At 39.2% G+C, this 26,219-nt stretch overlaps 1 protein-coding gene across 1 annotated transcript in view; it reads left to right on the forward strand.

Moving 5' to 3' along the window:
- Positions 1–26,219, forward strand: part of LOC122803938 (extracellular calcium-sensing receptor-like) — a 196,289-nt gene that overhangs the window by 76,665 nt on the left and 93,405 nt on the right. Inside the window, exon 4 of the mRNA XM_044073615.1 lies at positions 687–810. Coding sequence (XP_043929550.1) covers positions 687–810 — 124 coding nt within the window. The remainder of the gene's footprint in view (positions 1–686; positions 811–26,219) is intronic.

The raw sequence follows: 26,219 nt of genomic DNA on the forward strand, positions 1-26,219 counted from the left end.
CTATTGTGTTGTTAATATTTTAATCATTACTGTATGTGCATTAGTCTTACTGTCACTCAGACTATGTGCTGCATTTTTTTGGGATTTATAGATTTGTGGTACACACGCACACACACGCACGCACGCACACACACACACACACACACACACACACACACACACACACGCACACGCACACGCACACACGCACACACACACACACACACACACACACACACACACACACACACACACACACACACACACGGGCACCAGAGCAATGTAATTTCGTTCAGCTTGCACTGATGTGTATATCTGATTGACAATAAAGTTTACTTGGACTTTGACTTTGAAAAAGGTCCATATGGATTACCTCTTTACTCTGGTTAACAAATACAGACTTTTATTGTGATCTATTATTTATTTTATTACTCAGTTGAACTTTTGTCCCATTACTTTGTTGAAAACGGGGAAGAAAAGGTGAGTATGAAGGATTTCTGTCTTTTTGTGATCATGTTCTGATTTTCCCTAGAACAATGTTGATGTAATTCAGGAAATATCATTCCAGCCCTAATGCAAGGGACCAGACATTTTTGTCTTTTAGAAAGGTTTACATTTTCACACAAAGATTTATAAAATACTAAGGGTTTTGCAGCCATTCTGATTTTATTGCAAAGCAGTAACACAGTTCATTCTCTTGCCATAAGGTTCCACAATCAACCTGCAGCACCCACTGTCTTCCTGGGTTCAGGAAAGTTCCTCATCATGGCCAGCCAATCTGCTGTTTTGACTGTAGCCCATGCTCGATTGGAGAGATCTCTAACCAGTCGGGTAAGAATGTTTTTGTTGTGGTTTAATTAATCATGGTCAGCCAGTCTGCTGTTTTGACTGTAGCCCATGCTCGATTGGAGAGATCTCTAACCAGTTGAGTAAGAATGTTTTTGTTGTGGTTTAATTAATCATGGTCAGCCAGTCTGCTGCTGTGACTTTAGGCAATACTCCAAGGCAGAGATCTCTAACCAGTCAGGTAAAAATTTACACATTGCAATTGTAATGGCCGACAAACAACCAGACTTTTGAGGAAAACCTAAAACATTTAAAATATATTTTACTCAATTGTCCTCTTTTGTAAGCTTTTTGACTTCTTTCTTCCATATAAAAGTAGAGTTGTGCAAGGTCCTCACTGGAGCAGCAGATGACTGAATCGTCTTGTCATTGCAGTCATCAGGTAGATTTGTAATACTGACCTTCTCATGTGGGCAGTTCTGTCCCAGATATTTCCTCAGCACTGGTCAGTGAAGCCATAGACTTTAATCTGGCTAGCTGTTAATAATTTAATTATTATAATTTATTCCACTAGGGTGGAAGCAAACCTCAGGAAACCCCCATGAGAAATTGTCTAGTGGCAAATTAAGCACCTTGAGGTGCCTCAATTCTTAATCTTAAAAACTAGAGGGTTATATAATGTCATCTCAAAATGTCATACTGAGAAGTTGTGCCTTTCAAAAGAGCAAATCAACACAAGTATCATGTCAACATGACATTTCACCAATATATTCAGCTGAAAGGACCACTATGAACAGAAACATGAAAAAATACACACACGTTAATGTTTGTGTGTGTATATATATATATATATATATATATATATATATATATATATATATATATACATACACACACACACACACACACACACACACACACATATATATATATATATATATTTATACACATATATATATATATATATATATATATATATATATATATATATTTTTTTTTTTTATACACGCACACACACACACACATATATATATATATATATATATATATATATATATATATATAGCACAGAAAATACTCATAGTGGAGAATTGCTGGTTTACAAACAGAAGTCAGGTTGTAATAATATTAAACAACCTAGCTATGTTATAACCTATGGAACAAATACAGTCATGATTAGAAGAGTCGTTGAATCATATTGGCATACTCTGATATCTGACAAATTCTTCTTGACTGTTATCCCCTTAAAGTTTATTACACATGTGAAAAAGGTAAATCTATGGCCACTATATTATTCTCATTCAAGAATCCCTTTACGCAGCATAGAAAGCATGAAGCATTGGTAGGATGTAGTCAGTGTGTCAGTTGTGGTTCTTGCATTTCTGCTTGCAAGACTAAACACTTTACTACAGTAAATAGTAGAAAGTCCTCTGACATTAGGAATTTAATTACATGCCACATTCAAAATTTGATTTATCTGGCTACATGCCCGTTTTTGTAGGGCAAACCACGATTTTTCTCAAATTTGAGTGTTATAGGTTAAATGAAATAATGTGGTACATTATACAAACAAAAAATGTTGATGTCCACTTTATGTTTATGTTTTGATATTATTATCGACAAAATATAATAAAGTTAAAAAATGGATAAATAGGAAAGAATATACATATTAAATCTTGGAGCTTTACATCAGCCTAGACTAAATTAAATGTTATGATTATTTGAAAGTGCATTTATTCAAGTGTAACTTTGAATCCTGTGTGTTGTATTCCGTTCTCCACTAGATGGTAGTAGATGACCAGTAAATGTTATTATATTACCAGCAATCAGCCCCAAAATAGAGGATTATGAGCGGGTCACCGATCATAACCTGCTGCATACCTCTCAACTGCCAAGATTTTCACAGAATGTCCAAATCTTTGTCTCATATTTTTGGTGTGTTCCTCATAAAATTTGTGGTTTTCTGGCAAATCAATGGGATGATCTGATGACTGACGTCACTAAATAATGACATACATTTGAGTTTCAGACTTCAGATCTTTAAGAAAATGTATGCTAAAACAAACACTGTTACTCTAGCAAATTTCTAAGTTTGTAAGAGCAATATTTAGAATACATCCCTATTTTTTGGGCCTTTATCCCTCCATTGTGTCAGGCTTTGTCCAGATTTTTTGCACTAAAAGGTTGAGAGGTATGCCTGATTATTATGTATTTCAGACATGGATACCAAAAAATTCAGCATGAGAGTGAATCTCCAGAGGTATATCTTGGCATCCATATCAAGAATACATAATAAACAGTTATGATTACAGACCTGATCATAATTATTTGTACTAATTAGAAAAAAAGGTGCTAAGTATTTTGCCTGCTTTCAAAGCCGTAAAGCACTTAGTGAGCACTGTCAGAACGGCAGTTGCATACTCTCTTATGTTACACAAAACCAGGAGCACATTAAAAGCACAATCAGCAGACAGAAACAAATATTGTTTTATTCTGACATTGTTATTTGCTGGTCAGTACTGGCAGATTTAACTGCCTAGTAAGACATCTGACCAACATCTTAACAAATGAAGCAGGGTTGCTAAGATCGGGTCACGTACTATGGAAATGCTTAACTGATCTTAGCATAATCACCAATTTCAATGCACTACAAGTTTATTATAACTTTTTTTGAAGAAAAAAAATTGTTGATTAAACATTATTCATTTTTACTATTACAGGTGATGGAATACATATTTAAGAAAGAGTTTTTTTCTGTTCCTTTTAATGCTCTTTCAGGGCATTTTGTCTTGGTATATTATTTCTACTTTCACAGGTTTTCATTGGTTAAAATTGAATTAGCTGACTGTTATTCTGATTATATAAACCTGATGATGTAATTAATGACAAATATGTTGAAGAAGGTCATGGGCTAAAACCTGTTTTTTATGCTGCTTTGGATTGCTTGGATTTATAGTGCTGCTTTTTTTTGGATTTATAAATTTGTGGTACACACACACACGCACACACACACACACACACACACACACACACACACACACACACACACACACACACACACACACACACACACACACACTCACACACTCTGCCTAACATACAAAGCTATGTCAAACCCAGAGCTGTTGGACATGCTACACCTAAAGACACCCCAATCCCTCCGAGCTACACGCTATAGAGACCTAAACCTCATCACCACAATTAATAGAACATGCTGGAGGGATAGATTCCTGTCCCAGAGACTTCCCATACTCTGGAACAAGCTACTTATCTATGTCAAGCAGAGTTCTTCACTAGCACTCTTCAAGAAAATGAGTGGATGGGTAATAGGAAATTCACCCTGGGAATCACTTTGGTGGCCCTGCTAGACAGGGGAGCACTTAAATAGCAGCCTTGGGTGGCAAAAGCCAGAGAACCTTGTTGGCTAGGCTTACATAGGCCCTAAGGCCGATAGCCTAGTACCTACCTATGAACCTATATATATATATATATATATATATATATATATTTTTTTTTTTTGCCATGATATTCTACATAGCTTAAACTTGCTGCAGTACAATAACGGCTTATTACTCATTTTAATTTTTATCAATCCTTGAATGTCCCTATGGGGTGGACAGGCTGAAGTAATATTGTTTTCTTGGAAAGCTATTTGTTACCCATAATGCACTGAGAGAGCACAGTTGATGAGGTTACAGTGCCCTAGACTGTCTTGTCAGATCACAGTCACACATTAAGTATGAGAATCCTCAGTAAAAATTTCAGTATTTTTTGCATTGCTCTTATGTCTGTTTCCCACACATATGTTTACACTACCTGTAAAAAAGTTTCTGTAAAAGAAATTACTGCGATAACATAAGCTTTCTAACAAATTATATTTTATGAGATTTCTGTCTTTCATCCTTTCTTTAGTCAGTCTGAGTTTCATATTTCCTGGCTTGCGAAGTTCAGCTAGTTAGTGAAGTTATTCTTGGTGATTATCAGGTTTATTTACCTTCAGACCACAAAAGGCTTAATGAGTTAGTAGACCCAGAGCAGGGAAAGAATTTAGCTTTATATGACACAAAGTCAAAGAGTTGTGCATTTGACCCTTAATAGCTTTATGACTGCAGTGGGTATAAAATAACCAAAAAGACCTATGAATATCTTTCTGTGTGTGTGTGTTTTCTTCAGCAAAAACTTTCATGTATGATAGGAAAATGATACAAGAAAAAGGGAGAAAAATTCCTTTTGAAAGTATCATGAGATACCATTTAGCCCCAGCACAGGCTGTATTCCAGAAGCTGACTAGGACAAAAGTACCACAGAAGAGGTGAAACTGCTAATAAATTCTTTTTTAATATATGAACATATGGGAATCATTCTCTAAGGAACAAAATATGCTCTGGGAAAAGGAAATGTTGCTTTTAGGGTATAGCTAACAGTCAGTCAAATTATATGGTGCCATAGCTTCAGTCTTTATATATTGTAATAATCATGTTTTGTCATTCATCTGTTTTTTTATACATTTGTTAACCAGGTGAGCTTACTGGGCATGTGTCCCTTTTCAAGAACGACAGAGGAGCACTGTTTGTTTCACTGCTTTGATCATAGTCACACAGTCAGTAAATGTTGACGTTCCTTGGACTATAGTAAACAGTTTGTTGACCACATAGAACCTTATCCACTGCGCATCCAGATAACTAAGTGGTTAAATAAGGCTGTTAAAATTGTAGCCATCCTTCACCTCAGCACAGTCTTAGGGCTTAGCAACTAAAATAACGAAAAAAATAAATAAATACATAAATAAATAAAGTGAACAGTTATAGGTAATTATTACAGTAACTGACTTGAAGGGCCATTTTAAGTCATGCCAGTAACCCAAAATGAGAATCAAACCATGCACCTTGTGCCTATGAGGGAAATACTATACCAAACTTCACAACCCAAAAATCATTAAAATTTCCAAACAGGAATTGAACCAGGGCTGTAGTAATGAGAGTGCTGAATCCTAACCACTAGACCATTAGGAACTCCCTGAAGACTCAGAAGGAGGATATTTATAGAGATTTATAAAGATGTTAGGGTTACCTGCTGTTACAGTGAAAACTGCACCTGCTTCAACTGCAAGCTGTTATTATCCTGCTCTTTACAGTCTTCAAATGTGTTTACCTAAAATGCCAAATTATGTAGCCAAACCTGGCTACAGCCTTCAGCTTATATCCTTTCACAATTGCCACGATTGCCACAGAAAAAAAACAGCCTGGCCTTACACATGTAGCTTGCAGTGCCTGGAAATGGTGTGAGCTAAATACCACATGGTTTATTTACAGACAATCCCTAATGAAAGCCCATGAAAAAAAAAGCCATAGAGACAATGGTATTCCTCATGATATGGCATCTGATAGGACACTAAAACTGATTTGTATATGGAGCCACAGAAAATGTACAGCTAGCAATCCGATTTGAAATAATTTGTTTGTCAAATGGAATATTCAGTTTACTCGGTGTAAAGGAATGAAAAAGTTGGTCTGACTTCCTCTGCTGTTTTGTTCTTCATATGTAAGCAAAGTGTTATCTTCGATGGTCCATACAATAAAATAGCCATTTCCACTGATTCTGAGGAAAAAGATAAAATAAGGAAGTTGTATCTTCCAAGTCAAGACAAACGGTTTCCTAACTTTAGACTTAAATGTTAGATTTGAAGGTAATATCACTGTAATTGTGACACAATAGGTAAGGTTCTAGACACATAAGGGTTTATAAGTCTGAGACTCTCCTAGCTGAAGTCAGATACAAGAATAACACTTTTCACAGATAAAAAATTGAAGGAAATAAAAACCTGGGCTCAAAAGAGGCTTTGTCCATCTTCCAGAGACAAAAATAGGGACCCTTTATGAAATGTACACTTAAAAGATATCTTCACAACAGGCTGAAAGGGCAGCGCATAATATCATAAAAGGCATGCCAAAGGCAGAGTGGCAAGTCTTTTGGAAAAGATATCAAGCCATTAGCCAGCAAAAATAAATGCAGAACTTCCATTTAGATAGCCAATACGTACTAGTAGTAGGTGTTCTTCTTTCTTGCAAAATCATAAATACTTGAGTGGAGAGAAGTCCTCTGTTAGCAATCAAAGCCTTCAGCCTGTAAACTATGAGACAGAAAACCTTGAGTGTTAGATGCCTGGCATTTCCTTCTTTTTGGAAAAGTAGATAATCTCTGAAGGGAATTTTAATATAGCTAGCTAGCATTTTTATTATAAGACATAACTGGGGCTGTCTTTTTATATTGGTAAAAAGGTGACACTAATAGACATAACTGCCTCTTTCTAGGGTCAGCCCAGAAGCTCTGGTATGGTTAAGTGACACTCAGATTTAAACAGTAGGTAAATGGGGGCTGGGGGAATCAAACCTAGCACTACAAGGTGAAGATTCTTTGCAGTTTATATTCTTAATCCTATGTGCTGAACTGTCAGAGTCTTTGCTACTAAAGAGAGAAAAACATCATCTAAACTTTTTTCATGCTTGCCTTTAGAAGGAACATTTGAATCAAGGGAATGAGAGGAAATAGACACTCCTTCTTTGTTTTTAGCAGAGCATCCTAGTGCACACTTTTTAGATTTAAGCATTCTTGAGATTGTTAAAGGATCCCATTTTGCAAATCCTTACTTGAATATCAACTCTTGAAAAGTCTGAGGACCAAGTTGCAACCCATGAATTGTGTAGCTGCTCACCTTAATCTGTTTGCCTACTTGTTTATTTTTTCTGGCATTTGCACTACCATTAACTGCAGGTCCATAGACAATACCAGCTCTGATACTTGCAGTGCCAAACTGAAATGGTTCTATAATGTTTTGCGGTCTTGCTTGTTTATGTATCATATCACTTGCCTGTATGTGGTGTTTACAATTCAAACTTCTAGAGACAAGACACCTCTTGAATGCACTGACAACCATCAACAGAAGTTCCTTTACAATGATGTATTTGTATGAACAGAGAAATGCATCTCCTGAGCTGACAGTAGTCTAAATATGCTCTTTGACTGTGTGTGTGTGTGTGTGTGTGTGTGTGTGTGTGTGTGGGTGTGTTGTAGTCACACACCATTGGAACACCTTAATTAAGGGTAATATCACTGGAAAATCTAGATCCAGAGAATCCTGAGAATGATCCCATAGAGCTCTGAGATAGTCATATCAGTAAACAGAATATTTATTTTGTCTGGCAATTTGTTACCTTAAAGTTAGAATAAGTAAAAGGTGTTATGAATTGTGCACCACACAAAAGGAGGGTATTTTAAAGTCTCTAAACATCATGCATTTCATGTATGACACTCAAACATACAAGAAGGAAGTGCACATTGCTATGTTTTATTTAATTGGAATTGAGTAAATTCAGTATATAGAGACTTTGAAGTTTCTGAAATTCTTCATTGTTTAATTTCAGTTTGGTATTCTTGATATTTTCTGATGTTTGTCTTTTAGCGCTCAGTCTTAGAAAAGAGATCCAGTCTCTTCCTCCTCCTCTGGAAAATCCTTTAGCCCTACCATGAATTCTTGATCCCTAAAGAAAGAGGGTTGATCCCTAAAGAAGGAGCGTTGATCAGACTAACTTTTCCTATACAAGCAAATTCTTTACCTCCTTCTGGATAATAACAAAAAGAGCCTGACGAAAGATGCAAAAAGTCAACCAAATTATGTTTTGTTTTACATATATTTTCTAATGCATGAATCTATTAAATGATATTGAGGCCAAAAAAGTCCCACTCTCAGAAACAGGAAGGGTTATGTATTTATTTGTTTGTTTATTATTAATTAAGGCTTTTCTAATCTTAGCTGTAATATTCATTAGATAAGGTTGGATCTTTAATCATGTTTGTCTAACCGTAACATAAGTTGCAGTTGACTAATGTAGAAATATGCAACTTGATATGGAAAACTATACATGTGCTGAGACATATGCCATCATACATGTGTCCTGACATGCACCATTAAATATGTGCCATCATAAACTCCCCAGAGGACACCATGATCCTCTAGGAGGGCCTGTCCCAAATCCATATCTGGAGTTAGAACTAAATGCAAAGAAATGTATAGCTGTATCTTCCAGAAAGCATGACTCCCCTTGTAACTATCACATTGACAATACACCCCTGAAAATTGATCCTGTAGTCAGGGATCTGAGAACCTGTGCCCGCTAAAAACTGTCCTTTGATCACCATATATCCACTATTGTAAGCAACTCCTTTTTCATTGTACAGCTTATACCTAAAGGTATGGGCTCCAGGTCCAGGGATGCAATCATTCCACTGTATTCAGTACTTATTAGATTGATCATGGAGTATAATGCCCTTTAGGTATGCATTGTCCAAACTCTTGTCACAAGTGGAACGACTACAACACATCCTCACTTACACAATTAAAAGCCTAAATAATAAAAACCATCTCAAAGCCTTGCCGATATTTTCCTTATTAGCCAGGCTACTGAGAGGCATGCTTTTCCTTGTGTGTAGTGCCTCGACAGATCCTATCTTGTCAGTCCAATTACACATTCACAAGTCCAGTGGTGGTATAACACCTGCGCGAGGGATCTCACTCTCTTTTGCAACATAAATAAATCATCTTGGAAGGATCAGTATGTATCACTGAGAATACTACTTCTATAAAACCACCTTCCATTCCACATAAAACAAACTGCTTCTTTTAACTCTCTTCAAATGTAATTTAGTTGAATGGATGGGTAGCTACAAATTCAGCCCTGTTTTGCCACACTTGTCTCACATGAATATAGGCAACTTGATAATGTCCCAACATATCCTTGTTTTGTTTATCTGTCTCTGGGCTATTTGTTCCCAGAATATAAGTGCTAAAAACTGCTATGGGAGTGTATGTCTAGGCACAGATCAATAGCTTAGTAAATACTTATGAACATATGAATCCATGAAACAAACTTAATACAGAGTTCTCTACTTTAAAAAATTTATAATTACTAGTTTCTAAGCTACAATCTTTCACCTTACAAATCAGTCCTTCATTTAGAGCTTGCTGATCAATTATTTGGATTATTTAAACATTTAAATCTTTTAAAGACATACTATGTTAAAATAATATAATGCCTAGCAAATGCTTTAACAGCTTAGAGTTTTTTATCTATGTTATTGGAGTGGTCAAAGATGGACGTCTGATGCAGACTGTAATTGTAGTCCCACTGCTATGGTGAATTTAGTGGGATATTTGCTAAGTCCAAGGTCACAGTACTTCAATGTATTCTCTTACACCCAGGTACAGTGATCTTGGCATTAGTATGTGTGTGTGTGTGTGTGTGTGTGTGTGTGTGTGTGTGTGTGTGTGTGTGTGTGTAAGACAGACCGTCAGTGTTGAATGTCTGTCATTCACTTAAAACTGTTTGAATCACAAAGATTCAAATACTCTGTGACAATGTGAGGTATTGCCAGCTATGCCGGGAGAAGTAGGGCAATAGATGTTTAACATATGTTTATATAGCTAGCTGCAGTTTTGTAAAGAATTATATGTCATTTGTATATCAAGCTGATTTGCAAAGTTGCTTGTGTTAAAAATGGACCAACAGTGGGTCCTGCTGGACAGAAAAAGAAATAAACCTGTATGTCAGACTGTATTGTAACTGTTGAAATTAATGTTGTATGAGCGCTTTCGGAAAAGGCAATGCTTCTCCTTCATCAGATACATAAAATAATAAACTTTCACATGCTTTTATAATAGAGCATCACCTCAATTAATTAATTTAAACAATCATATGATTCATTCATTAGAAGAGAAAAATGTATTAAAAGTGACTAATAAACCACTTATCATAAATAGTTATTAAAGTTTCATCAAACTATTATACTAATCCAAACATACAAAAATTATAAAGAATTATAAAGAAATTATAAAACTGTATGCAACTAAGAAAAATTGTACACAACTATGAAAAGCTAAAAATTAATAGAAAATGTTCTAAAAAAAGAAGGAAATACACCTAAATATTTTATATATTGCTGTTAAAACTTCAAAGTTTAAAACAATAAACTATGCAATAAACTATGCAATCACTACCTATTCAAGGCTAAAAATTTAAGAAAACATTTAACTGAAATATATTCATTAAGGCCTGGGAATACATATGCTGCAGTCCTAATTTGCCAGTATAGCTCTTCCATTTCTAATTTGATCTGCCATGGGCCACCTCTTTCGTCCTGTACTACTTGTTTTTGCAGTTTGCATTCACTATTTTTTGTTTTTTTGGTTTGCGATTGTTTTTTGGTTTAGAAGTTAATGTTGTAACTGAGGACTGGAAGAGAAGAGGTTAAGCTCAGCCCCAGCAACTTTTAGAAAACTATCATGAAGTTAAATTACCTTGTTCCAAGTGAATGTTCTCAGTGGTGTCAATGGTGAGGATTCATGCTTCTTGATTACCGGCCAAGAGGAGGGGGTGTCACATTTTGGTGAGCTGAGGTGTGGATATTAATTGAGCTTCTGTGCCCTGTAGGCAGTTGCCACTGAAGGTGTGTGTACTCTCAGCAGCCACAAGGTAAACATACAGAGTTTCATTTTCACAACAGTTTTATTTATTTTTTGTTAGTTTAATTTAGTTTAGACAGGGAAAGCAGGCAAAGATGTCAACAGAGGATTATGCAAGCTGACAAAGAACCAGTTGGCCAATGTGTGTGAAGCCAAAGGACTGGTGCATGCCAAGCTGACTAAAGAGGAAATTATTTCAGCCTTAGTCAAAGATCAGCTCAGCAACTAGGAGGATAGAATTTACAGCCCTCAGAGGACTTAAAAATCCATCTGGAGTTAAAGAGTCTTGAAGTGGAGGCCAAACATTTGGAACTAGAATCAGCAGAGAGACTGTGGTGTTTGGAGACCGGAGAAAATGAGAAACAGTGTCAACATGAGAGGGACATGCTGACTCTTTGATAGGAACATGGAGGTAATAGAGAAGGGAATATCTGAACTCCAGAAGCAATAATAGTGAGTAAATTCCTTCCACAATTTACAGAGGGTGGTAATTTTGATAGTTTTATTGATATATTTGAAAGAGTATGTAAACAGTATAATGTTAACCAAGGGCTCTGGGTATGGTTCCTGAACCCCTTACTCTATGGTAAAGCTGTACCTGGTGTCTCTAAATTGTCTGTTATTGATTGTTTAAATTATGATAAAGTAAAAAATTGTTTGCTGGAATGTTTTAAGTTAACACCTGAAGCTTACTGGAAAAAAGTTTTGTGAGCATAGATGCAAAGCAGATGAAAATGTGTGTGTGATTATATTACTGAGTTAAGCACTTATTTTCATAGGTGGGTGAGTGAGTGTCAGCTTTTGAAAGGCTGGCAGATCTTTTGTTGAGGGAAGAAACCCTTAGCACTTGGCCTGAGGACATGAGAATCTGGCTGGCAGACTGGGAGTGTAACTCTGGAGATGAGCTGGAGAAAAATGGGGAATCTCTACTTAGCAAGCAGGGCATCACTGCACAAAAAAGAGGATACCTGGTGCTGCACATGGATATAAGGGAACCGATGGTGAGCAGCCTGAACCACCCCAACAGAGTCCACCAGTAATAGGGGATGACACTAGTTCAGGTACATGGCCAGAATTGAGGGTTAGATGTTTTAAATGTAGCCAGTGGGTCCATATATCATATAGATGTCCACGGAAGCAAGGCGGGGAACAGAAATTGGAGGAGTTAGCACTTGGGAATAACAGTATGCCAGTATGGAGACAATAGGGGTACCATAATATCACCTGAGTTTATATTCTATGTTAGTGGTTGGAAAACAGGCCACTGCTAAGAGAGACACGGCCTCTGATAAAACCATTGTGAAGCCTGTAGTGGTTAAAGAGGAGCAGTACTTGCTTGAGCAGTCCACTCCAGTCACAGCTTTGGGAGGGACCCTATTCCAAATGCCTTTAGCCAGGGTTCACCTTGACTGGGAGGGTGGAAAAGGAAGCATGCAAATAGATGTGTTTAAGGATATCCCTGCAGATGTCTTGATAGGGAATGATTTTGATAATCCAGTACCTTGTGTGTATGCAGTTACATGCAGTCAAGCTTGGAGACAGGTGTGTGGGTCTGGTAGGCTGGGGAAGACTTAGATAGACCCCACACTTGAAGCCAGGGCTGGTGAGGTGGCTATTTCAGGGAGTGAGCTACCCTATAGCCGTGAGTCTGAAGGTGAGTCACAGCTGCTGGTAGGTACTGATGTTCCCATGGACAGAGCGACTGCAAGGGCAGAGGTGAGTAATAGTACCCAGGCTGACAGTGAGGCACCAGTGTCAGAGGATACCAGGCTTCCTGTGGAAAGGGAACTGGAAAGGGTCACAAAGATAAAGTTTCGACAGGCTCAGCTCTTGGGCCCTACATTACAAGGCTTGAGGGAGGTAGCTAGGGAGGCACATGATTCTCAAGCAAAAGGGGAGTCTGTGTACTGGAACAAAGGGTTACTGTACAGAGAGTGGACCCCTGAGGGAGGGCTAGAGGGTGAGGTAATATAGCAGTTGTTAGTTCCCACAACCTACCATCTGTCACTTCTAGCCATAGCCCATGACATTCCTTTTACAGGTCATATGGGCATAAAGCATATCAAGAGACATATTATGCAGAACTTTTATTGGTCTGGGATTGCAAGGGATGCAACAGTGTACTGCAGGACTTGTGAGCAGTGCCAAAAAGTAGGCAAGGCAAGAGACAAGGTCAAGGCTCCTTTGATGCCTTTGCCTGTTACTGAGGAGCCATTTCAGAGGGTAGCTATGGATATTGTGGAGCCTCTGAGTACCCCAAGTTCCACAGGGAAGACATATATCCTGGTGGTAGTAGATTATGTTACTAGATTCCCTGAGGTGGTGGTTCTGTTCTCCATCAAGGCAGAGAAGGTAGCAAATGCTTTGTTAGAGATTTCCAGCAGGTAGATTTCCCGAGATAAATACTGACTGACAGAGGTGACAGTTTCATGTCAGACCTGTTGGTTTGTCTGTGGGAGTGCTGTGGGGTGAAGAACCTAAAGATCGGGTCTATATTATTTGCACGAAAACTGAATCACGCGAACATGTATTCAGCGATACATAAAGAGCGAATATTCAAAATATCGAAGGTATGAACGGAGACTACCATAGGGAATTCTTCTCTTTGCTTCAGTGGAGTGCGATCTCAGAGTTGGTATATTTAAGTAGGGGAGTGTGGGGGGTGCAGGGGGGCTTGCCCCCTGCATATAACAGTTAGTGACAGTATTTGTTTGTTGGTTTTGTCATGTTTGGAATTCGATGTTTTGGGCTTTTACCCATTATGTGTTGCTCAGTACGTGTTCGTGCAATTCAGTTTTTGTGCAAATAATATAGACCCCTAAAGATCACTCCTTACCACCCCCAGACTAATGGTCTCATGGAGAAGTTAAACGCTACACTAAAGACCATGCTACGGGCATTTGCAGACCAGTTTCAGAGAGAGTGGGATAACTATTTGCCCTATCTGCTGTTTACATACAGAAATGTACCCCAGAAATGCACAGGTTTTTCACCCTTTGAGTTGCAGTATGGGCATTGAGTGAGGGGACCTTAAGATCTGATTTGTGATGAGTGGGAGGGTGAGTGTGAATCCCACAAGAAGTCTGCTGTGGCATATGTCCTAAACCTCAGGACAAGGCTTGGGAGCTTATGGGCTTGGCCCAGGAGAACCTTGCAGGAGCTCAACAGCAGAAAAAGATCTGGTATGACAGGAATACTCAAGCCCAAGAGTATGCTGTGGGACAGCAGGATACTGTTCTCATTTCTGTCAGACACAATAAGCTTCAGGCAGCTTGGGAGGACCCTTCAAAGGGGTAAGGAAGGTCAGTGATGTTAACTAGATGGTAAACCTGCTAGGCAAGATGCAGGGACACAAAATGTACCATGTTAACATGATGAAACCTTACCATGCCAGGGAGGCTCTGGTGCTAAGTGTTTGCAGTGGATGGCAGGAGGAGTTTGAGAGGGATCTGGTGACTGATCTCCTCTGTGAGGCTCAGACTTACACCTCAGTTGAAGGGGTAGTAATGTCCCTGTGGCTATCCCCTACCAGGTTCAAAAAATCCAAGCAGTATTACAGGAGGTCTGGGGGCATGTTCACTGGGAAACCTGAGTGCTCCCACCTGGTGCAGCAACATATGGATACAGGACCACAACGTCCTATCAAGCAGGCCCCTTACAGGGTGCCTGAGTGAGTCAGACAGACTCTGAGGGAGGAGATACAGGAAATACAGGAAATGTTGGAAATGGGGATAATCCAGGAGTCCACCAGTCCCTGGGCCTCCCCAGTGGTGCTGGTACCAAAGAAAGATGGCAGCACCAGTTTCTTTGTGGACTACAGAAAACTAAATAGTCACACAGAGTCAGATGATTACACCATGTCTAGGACAGGGGAAGACTTAGAGCAGCTGGGTGGGGTTAAATATCTGACCACTATTGATCTGACCAAGGGCTACTGGCAGGTGTCCTTGACTCCCACTGCTAGAGAGAGGTCAGCCTTTGTGACTCTTTTCAGATTATACGAGTTTACAAAAATGCCCTTTGGGATGGAAAAATGCCCCCGCGACCTTCCAGAGGCTAGTGGATCATATCCTAGCAGGAGCAGGTGATTATGCCCCTGCTTATCTGGATGATATTGTCATTTACAGCCATTCCTGGCATAAACACCTTCAGCATGTCAGGGAGGTCTTGGGAAGACTTCAAAGGGCAGGGCTGACCATTAAGCCCAGTAAGTGTCAGGTGGGTATGGCAAAGGTCTCCTACCTGGGCATAGAGTGAGGACTGGTAAGATCAGGCCAGAACCTGCCAAAGTGGAAGCTATTCAGGCATAGCCTGCCCCTGTTACCAAAAGGCAGGTGAGAGCATTCATGGGGACAGTGGGGTACTATAGAAAGTTTGTTCCCAATTATAGTAAAATAGCTGATCCCCTTACAGACCTGACAAGGAAAAACAGGCCAGATAAGGCAGTGTGGATCTTTTCAGGACACTGAAGCCTTGGGTCATAGAGTCTTGATGTTTGTATTAACTTTTCTAAATGATTATGCAATGGAAGATGCTATTATTTAAAACTAGATTATTCAAGTATGGTTGAGTCTACTTAAGTTTGATCAGGGCCTTGAGTGCTGAAGGACTGAAGCAACTAATGTTGGGTCCCACTTGTTGGGGGATGAGTAGGGACCATGTCAGCTTTGGTCTGTATAGTAGTGTGATGCACTGTGGTTGGGGGCAGCATCCATTGAAGTATGCATGTATGCAATGGTCATGCAAGCCTATATATGCATGTCATAACTGTGTCATTGAAGCATGCATGTATCCAATGCTCATGCAAGGCTATATATGCATGTCATAATTGTGACATTGAAACATGCATATATCCAATGCTCATGCATTGAAGCATGCATGTATCCAATGTTCATGCAAGCCTATATATATATATATATATATATATATATATATATATATATATATATATATATATATATATATATATATATATATATGCATGTCATAGCTGTGGCATTAAAGCATGCATGTAGGGCGGCGCAGTGGTGCAGCGGTTAACGTTGTCGCCTCACAGCAAGAGGTTCTCCAGTTCGATTCTCGGCTGGGGTGCCTTCTGTGTGGAGTTTGCATGTTCTCCCTGTGTTCGCGTGGGTTTCCTCCGGGTACTCCGGTTTCCTCCCACATTCCAAAGACATGCATCTGGAGCATTTCTCCCTGGGCCTCCGCTGAAAACAGGCTCTGTGGAACCTAGTCGGACTTTCCTGGTCAACAAATGTTAAATAAATAAATAAATGTATCCAATGGTCATGCAAGCCTAAATATGCATGAATCCATCATAGGTGGCTGCATTTCCCTAGCATTCATTTCTAATCCCAGAGGAGAATGAATGAGCCAAGGGATTATTGTTCCTCTGGTGAATGAAGATATCAGTGGGAGAGATTGCATCCCACAAGATGATCAAGGCAGGTTTGACTATTAAAGAAGAAAAAATCAACAGAGCATTTGATTATTCTGACTTGGCTTTCTAAGCTCACAGTACCTAAAAGGTGAGAATAACACCCTGTACCTGGTGTCTGTGAGGTAAACACCTTAACCGTTATACCAACCCCAACACCATTGTTTTCTGATTACAAATTTAAAAAGGCACTATTTCTCTTTTTCAATTTGACACTCATAGAGTTCACACCCAGAATTTCTCCTTTCCAGTCTGTGTTGGAATGAACAAAACTTGCCTTACACCATGCATTAAAAGGAAATACTTAACCTTTAACTTTATAGCATTTATTTAACAAAGCTCTGGTGGCCAAATTCAAATAAAGTATTTTTATTCTGCTGAGAACTCTCATTATTAATAGTTTATTTTCTTTTCTTAAAACAATTTCATTTTATTAGACACTTCTTTAGGTAACACATTTGAATTACTGGGATCACTTAAGAGCTGTAAACTAATTGTAGAGCTTGTGATCGATCACTTTTCTTAGAACAGACTGGACCTGTGACTCAGTAGAAGTTGCTTTGACAGAAATCCTACATTTCCTGATTTTTGTTACTCTCAGACATGCTTAAATACATCATCAAAAACAGTAAAGCAAAGGAAGTGATACAATAGGGAAAACTGCCCTTGGCTTAGTTTTAATGCATGCATGCACAGATGCACAGTCATGTGTACATGCCCCAAAATGCAAGCACAAATGCACACACACACACACACACACACACACACACACACACACACACACACACACACACACACACACACACACACACACACACACACACACACACACACACACACACACACACACACATATTCATCATTAAGAGAGTTTGCAATAGTATCCTCATAGAAGTCTATCCAATGTAGCCAAAAGGGGACATGAAGAGCTATGCTGTAACCTCCTGCTTTTGCTGCAGTATCTGTAGAATTTTTGGGCAAAATACATTGTGATATTGGAAGATGAGGACATGGTTGCCATTTCCATCTACAACATAAACTTCTAGTCTCTGTTAGCTAACCCATCTAGTGATTGACCCATTTCATCAGTCAGGTCACAATAAAGGAGAATATATAAACTGACTTCCTGAATCTGTTAATTGTCTGGAACTCTTCTTGTACCAGATGGGCAGCTGGTCATTTGTGAACCCGAAGCCTTTTAAGGGCCATAGCTGCAATGATGGAGTCAGATCTGGGCTTATCTACCAAACATGTCCAGTCTTTTGGAGACTGAAGGATCTTGTTAGGCTTTTTTGTACAAGTGACACAACATCATTGTTCTCCCATGCTGACCTACACTATCTTACTGAATGAGGTGCACTGCACAGGAAGTTAGGAGAGGGAGTTGAAAGCCTCCTGCAGGATACAATACTGAGAAGTTGTGAGGCCGGGGGGGGGGGGGCATCCTTTCTGTCTTGCATCTCCAAAACCACCAAACTTGGGGTCACTGGGATGATAGTGAAAAATCAATGCTCCCATCCTTATTAATATTTTGCATGGCAGGCTTTTGAGAGGAATCCAATTGTCTCTTATTAAACCTGTGCTTCTCAAAGTGGAAGTGTAGTATGCCTCCAAATAGCCTTCTTCTTCTTTCGGCTTTTTCTTGGTTAGGGGTTGCCACAGCGGATCACCTGACTGCTCATGATTGTCAGTGGAGTTTTACAGTGTTGAGTTGCCAGCCCAGCACCCAACCTTCCACAGAAAGCACACACACACACACACACACACACACACACACACACACACACACACACACACACACACACACACACACACACACACACACACACACACACACACTCATGCCTAGGGCCAATTTAGAGTGTCCAATCCATCTACAGCATGTCTTTGGGATGTGGGAGGAAAGCAGAGCACCCGGAGGAAACCCACATGACCACAGGGAGGACATGCAGACTCCGCACAGAAGGCACCCCAGCCAAGGATCCAACTGGAGAACCTCTTGCTGTGAGGTGGCAACGCTAACCGCTGCACCACCGCAGCCACCCCATGCCTCCAAATAGCCTGTTATGATCAATATATTGCCCTAGTGAACAAACTGATATAAAAATAAACAATAACAGTAAAGTGCCATAAGGGAGAATGGTTTGAAGATAATGAGGAAGACTACATGGTACTGAAAAGGTCCGAGAATAACTATCCTGCAGGCATCTTCTGACCTATTTGTCATGATCAGAGTGATGGTGTGTGGCCAAAGGTCCAGACAAAGATATTTCACAGGTAGAGGTCAGGATTAGGGCATGCATAAGGGGAAATTACAGTAGGGGCTGCAGTGTTGGCATTAAGGTCAAGACCAGTGCTATCCCCTGTACTGACAGTGTTGACCCTAAGTACCTGAGGATGTCAACCTTCAAGGCTGAAGACAAGATTCAGTTGACTGCCCTGACTTGGATCCTAATGTCTGTACCTGAGCATCAAGGTTAAAGCACCAGATGATTCTGACATCATCATAAAGGGCATCAACCCAAATGTAATGTCTCTGAAGAAAGCGGTCGCAGAATTGATAGGGCTGAGCATGAGCTCAGTGTCTGGAGGCTAACTTCAAGCTGATGGTATTAGCACTGAGACAGCTGACTTTAATGACAGAGTCAACATTAAGTGCACATAAACCAATGGCTGAGAGCCTGAAACCTCGACCAGAACTAAGACTGACACTATTATGTGGTTCCTGTGGAATAACATTTATCTTCACTGGGATTGGAGCCAGGACTGGGCCAGGTGAGGAGTGCCTAGAAACTACAGCTGAAATGCTCAGTAAAGAAAAAAGCCTCTGTCTACTTCAGCATCATAGAGAGGAACAGCTTGAAAAATCACACGCATATGCACACACACACAAACACACACACACACACACACACACACACACACACACACACACACACACACACACACACACACACACACACACACACACACACACACACACTCACACACAAGCCCTAAATGAGTATAAGAAAACAAAAACAATACAGAACTGTTTTATATACAACGTCAAAAACAGAAAAATAAATCACCTAAACTACCAAAAGCCAATGAAAATTACAACCTTTAAAAAGAGAGGTGAAATGACTCAAGATCTTGGGAGGAAAAGAAAGGAAAATGTAACAAATTCAGGTTAAAATAGTAATGACATAATTTACTGACCTGAAATATGAAGAAAAAGGCCTGAAATAATTAGAACAACAAAATATGCATGCAAAGAGATAGAAAATACCAAAAGTAGACTAGGGCAATTTCTACAATGGAAACAAGCAGACATCTATAAACCCTTGTTCATAGGGCATTATGGGTAGGGGATGAGCCTATAACTTGGGGAAAGTTTCAGATACTGGGCTTACCCCTAATGGTTGATGATAATGACCTCCTCATCTTAGATACTTTTTTACCCCTAATGCTTGGTGATCCCATTCTGTTCCCTTTTAAATGAGACCCAGAAATCAAAGAAATTAGCTGGATAATTCCATTATTTTAGAAAAATAACAACTCAGCAAAGACCATTGAACCCGTAGAGAAATACATTTCATTTCAGCATCATCTCATGACAGAATGATGTTTCCCTGCCTAGTGAATCTGCTATTCCCCAGGATTCAGTAAACTTCTGTGCAAGAATAGCTTATTCTTGCATGGAAGGGACCGTTCCCGTGCAGCATGGCAGCATGCCATGCATATTCATAAAGTCCTGCTGCCGTGCTCTAAAACGGACACCATTCTGTGCACAAATGCAGGGTGTGTGTCTGAGAGCAGTGGTTTCAGTATACGCACGCCCCCTGCACTCCATAATTGCTGTACAGCAATGTAAACATAGCGAGAGTGTCCACGGACACCATTACTTGTCAACCAGACATGAAATCTGGACAAAGCCATAGTAAACAAGGGACAAATGTGAGATATTGCTCTCACAAATGTATAAAGTCGATAGAATGACAGGCTTTGCATTATCATGAAGTCTACAAAGGGTATGAAGTGTAAAACTCAAATCTTTGTAATTATTTCTTAACTGCAGTCTTTAATGCTTTGCCACTAATCTGCCAGAAGGCCACAATTGTATGAAAAATGGACCAAAAATATAAGGCAAAAATTTGGACATTCTGTGAAAATCTGTACAGTTGAGAGGTATGGCGGACACTGTTAGTGTCTGTGGAGCATACCTCTCAAATGCATAACCTGTCATGTCATCACCATTTGAAAAGCACCCCCCCCCACACAGATAATTTATAGAAAATAAAACACAACAGGTTAATTTTTTTTCAGTCCGCAATAAAGTTTAAGTGTAGCTGAGTGGGTGTGCACATCGAGCAGATCTACTCAGTCTAGCTTACACATCATAAACAGCTAAATAGGAATATATATTAACAAAACTGCAAATCAGAAATAGCAAAGTGGTTAGAGCATTTGTTTTGCAAGTAGTTGTTCCTGGTTCAATCCCCCCTGGAGCTACTTAGCATTTTACATGTGAAAGCAGTACATAATTTATTTTTTAATAATGAGGTAGTGAATAACATATATTTGTGAACCAGAGTAAAGTAATATGTCCAGATCTGAGTTGCCAGTGTAATAAAGTTGTGAAACCCTCATATAAACACAAGTGTCCCATACAGTATAGGTACACAAGAATAAATGTAATGAAAGCACATAGGGGGACGTCAGAGAAGGTAAACAAAAGCATAATATGTCAGGAATGATGGATCAATCCCATACAGCTGATAGTCTAGGGAGTAAGTGAGTTTGTGCATTGCCAAGCGATGCCTTCACAGATTAAGCATATGTTTTGTTTAACCGTGTTTTAGGAATGCTTAAGGTTTGTGCAAACCAACGCAAACCCACTTACAACTGCTTAAAACTACTTTAATCACTCTGTTTCCCTCAGCCACTGCTCTGCCCAGCAACAAAATAAACAGCCCTGCCAAGTCTTGGACCCAGGACCCTGTACACTATTGTCAGAGACCATACTACTACACCATCTGAGCAGTAAAAATGACTGCTGCTTTTTCAAATATATCATTCAGTACAGGTATAGAATAGTATGGAAAAATGCTGTGGAAACACTCATGTTTAGTATATATAAATATACACATAATAGATGAGTATGGTGAGAGATACATATGAAAAAGTATTTACCACAGATATATTGAGGTATTCATATGAGACAAATACATGTAGAATATATACATATATATTTATATAACTGTAGATATATAAAAAGGAATTATGTACACACACATATATATATATATATATATATATATATATATATATATATATATATATATATATATAGAGAGAGAGAGAGAGGCATACACACACACAATATATATATATATATATATATATATATATATATATATATATATATATATATATATATATATATATATATGATCGAAAGTTTGAGAGACCAAAGCACCTAAAGCTCAAAACACTGAAAACTTATTTGGTCGAAATTCATTACATCGACACATGTGATTTAAAGCATTATGCCCTGTCCCCACTGTAGCGTGACCCCAGAGTTAGAATAAATAGATAAGGGGGTGTGGGGGGCATAGCCCCCCACATTGGGGGGTGTGGGTGGCGTAGCTCCCCACATTATTTAGATAAATATTGTCATCTCTGTTATAACTATCCACATGTATCTTTGAAATTTACTATGGATGTGGGTGGGCTACACCCCCCATCTATTTATTCTAGCTCTAGGGTCGCGCTACAGTGGGGAAAGTGCATAATGCTTTGAATGTCATGTGTCGATGTTATGAGTTTCGACCAAATGAGTTTTCAGTGTTTTGAGCTTTAGGTGTTTTGGTCTCTCTGAAAAGTTTGTCAGTCATATGCACTTTCGATCATATGAAGTAGACCCATATATATATATATATATATATATATATATATATATATATATATATATATATATATATATACACACACACACACACACACACACACACATATATATATATATATATATATATATATATATATATATATATATATCTACATACAGATATATGCTCACAACATGTAGTGCAGTCATACCTCACCACCATACGTCAACACCTGTTACTACAAAAGTTCTGAACAAAGGCTGTCAAAATGGGTGGACTATGGGCCAAGACTAGGGACATAATGTAAATACTGCAGGTATCAATGTAGAATGTTGTTATAGTAACAGGATTTGTCAACATACGTGCGCATAGCGATGTGCGTTCAAAAACTGAAATGTATGTCAGCATTTACGGACCGAAACCCTCACATCCTCACAGTGATGTACCAGAAAAATGGACAATAATGAATCTGTGGAACAGACCAGAAATATGAGCAATAAACCTGGACAGTCTGAAACTAGTTGGCTGAGAGGTATGCTCAGAGCACCTTAGTGCAACAAAGCATAACCAAGCCTGACAAAGGGGGGAGGCATGAAAATGTGGACATATCTGAAGTACTGGTGTAGATAAGCTGACATAGTTGATGCAGTAGCACCCTCCTGTCTGTTCTAATATATATTGAGTGGAATAGCACAAGTCCAAAGACCGATCACTTCCCAGTAGTTAGTCACTTAAATCTTCACATCATCCAACTGATATGTCAGAAATACACAACACTTATGGGGGCCAGGCAACAGTACATCTGCAAAATATCTGGACATATCAAATTAGGGAAAATACACTGAGCTGCTAGCCATGTCACCAAGCAATATCCAAACTACAGGCAGACTGACACAACAAAAAAACAATCTTGCTATGGGGGAATACACATGTAATTGCAAATATACCAGGCATTCCAGGGATGTAACAACACTGAGAAACAGACACCAGTGTGAGAGTGCATACAGTATAAGGAGTGTGTGAACAAAACTGTCAGCATGTTTGACACTGACACACTACCCCTACATATACTGGCCCAATACACAGTGTAATATGATGCCTGACCATGTTATGGGGCATGTCCCAGTCTTACCCTACAAAAATGTAACACTTGATAGAGCATTAGAAACTGGATCAGCATGCAAAGTCAGATAGAAAAGGAAACATAACACCCCCATCTACCACCCCCCAATAAATAACATATTCACAATACACTGCTACACAATCCTGACAGTCTGTCAACAATAGCCATAAATACAAAGACCTCCTAACTGTACACAGTCCCAAAGAATGTCCAAGCCTTGTCATCATATATAAGGCCTCTTACACATAACATGGCTGGCAGACTGATACGTAACTGGGATATTAGAATTAAGTCACTAAGTAATGATATACTATATTTCTCTGCCTCTTACTGCATGATATATGGACAAAGCCTGACATACTTGTGGACAGAGGCCTAAACACAAGTCCACGATGGAGATATTGCTGTTAGAAAGTGAGAAAGTTGCTGGTGTAACATGATCTATTGTAACATATCTGTTCTGAGGAATGTGAAGTCAGAAACAAACACGGATGTTACCATTTACTGACTGCTATCCTACAGAGCATGCTACTGACCTTCTTAATTCAATAAATGTGTGAGTAACACATTGATAATAAAAGTCCAAACTCTGGCCAGTCTGAGCTATGTCAACCACATACTACTCTCAGACTGCAAATCATGCAGAGCAGCCATATCCACACAAACCCTGTCAAACTAGCATTACTTCAGTTGTATAACAATACCCACAGTCTGTCCCTATGTCTGGGACATTTGTCCCTGGTGTGTTGGGCTGTCTTCACAGTCTTTGCTGTAAGTTGTTAGTACAACAACCTTCTGTGATGCTGTGTGTAACACACATCCATGAAAACCTCCTCACAGGCAAAGAAAGGGACGATGCCTACATGAGGTACACAGTTATAGGGTTGTGTTTCCAAGCTATTGGCTACAGGAATAATACCACAGCTGTCCCGCATGGAATTAGCAAGTGGGAAACTCCAATTTGTGCACAGGCCATCAGCTGATCCTGAGCAGTACCTACAAAAGGCAAGCTGCTGCCTCTGCAAAACAGATGTATAACCAACATCCAAGAGAGACAGAGAGAAAAAAAAAAAAAAATCTGAAAACAAGCAGCCAAGGAGGCAGAAGAAACAATATCCTTATACCAGGATAACATCCAACATCAACAGGAAAAAAACAGGTATGTCAAACAAGTATGCATGTAATGGATTGTAGTGCAGGGTATGTAATAATGGGAAATAGGAAGTTTAATATACATGTCCCAACAAGACTTGCTGTAGGGATATATTGCTGAGCAGAACCTATGGCCACAGCATTAGGGTTGACACCTTTTCAAATGGCCAAAGTGGGAAATTGTTGGTACAAACATCAGATTTTACAGGCCGACACATACCCATGGTCAGTTCCAAGGTTAGACCTTAACTTTTGTGCCTAAAGAAAAGCTTATTCTTGTAGCATTTTAGTTGCTTATTCTGTTTCTTATAACATTTCAGTATTTTAGATACAGAATAACTGTTTTATGCAACTATTACATAAAATATAGGAAATAAGTTTGTCCTAAAATCTCAGGACATTTGCCATTTTTACAATTTTTTGTCAGGACACAACTGCCCAAAGAGGGACTGTCTCTCACAAAGTGGGACAGATGGTAACCCTACACAGCATCTGTGTCTGTCTGCAGTGACATAGAATACAGCTCAGGCCCCTGAGACACCCCAGGAAAGGATGATACACATATGGCAAATACTGGAGTGCATGTTGAACAATACTGACTGTGACACTGCTAGGCCAGGTAAAGGGATGTCACACATATATCCAGATGTGAATTGTGAATGCAACTATGTTATGCATGTTTGTCTCAGAAATGTCATGGACCTATACGGGGTAGTTCCACAGTTAAATATTGTCACACCTGTGTGTGTGATGGACTGCATGAGATATACCAAGCTCATACCATTCAACTGTCGATTGTTATGCATACTGACCATATGTGTGCCTCATATTTGTAGTCATCTACTCAAAGAGCTGTGTCACATCTTGCAAAAAATTGGCAACCTGTGAACAATGACATTACAACATCTCTCCCTTTTATCTGGCCATTGCTGTTTGGGGTCTCCACAGCAGATCATCTCACCCATGGCTTCCAGTCCTCTGCATAATGCTCTCACACACCATACACCTGCATGTCTGCCATCACCACATGCATACACCTTTCATAGGCCTTCTGCTGTCCCTATAATCTGGCAGCCTCATCTGTTGCAAGATATACTCAGCATACCTCCTCACCACATGTCCAAACCAGCATAATCATACCACTGTCTGGGATTGTTCCCAAGCCATCCAACCTGGGCTGACCCACTAACATACATGTTCCTAATCCTATCCCCCCTTGTTACACACAGTGTAAATGTGAACATCCAAAACTCTGCTGTGTCCAGCCCTGAATCCTGCCTGTTTTTACAATTCCACTGTTTGCAACCAATATAATGTAGCTAGTCATACCACCCTCTTGTAGCCTTTCCATAT

This window comes from Protopterus annectens, chromosome 6.part0 (assembly GCF_019279795.1).
Source record: "Protopterus annectens isolate FY-2018-M chromosome 6.part0, PAN1.0, whole genome shotgun sequence".
In the NCBI taxonomy this organism is placed as follows: domain Eukaryota; kingdom Metazoa; phylum Chordata; order Ceratodontiformes; family Protopteridae; genus Protopterus; species Protopterus annectens.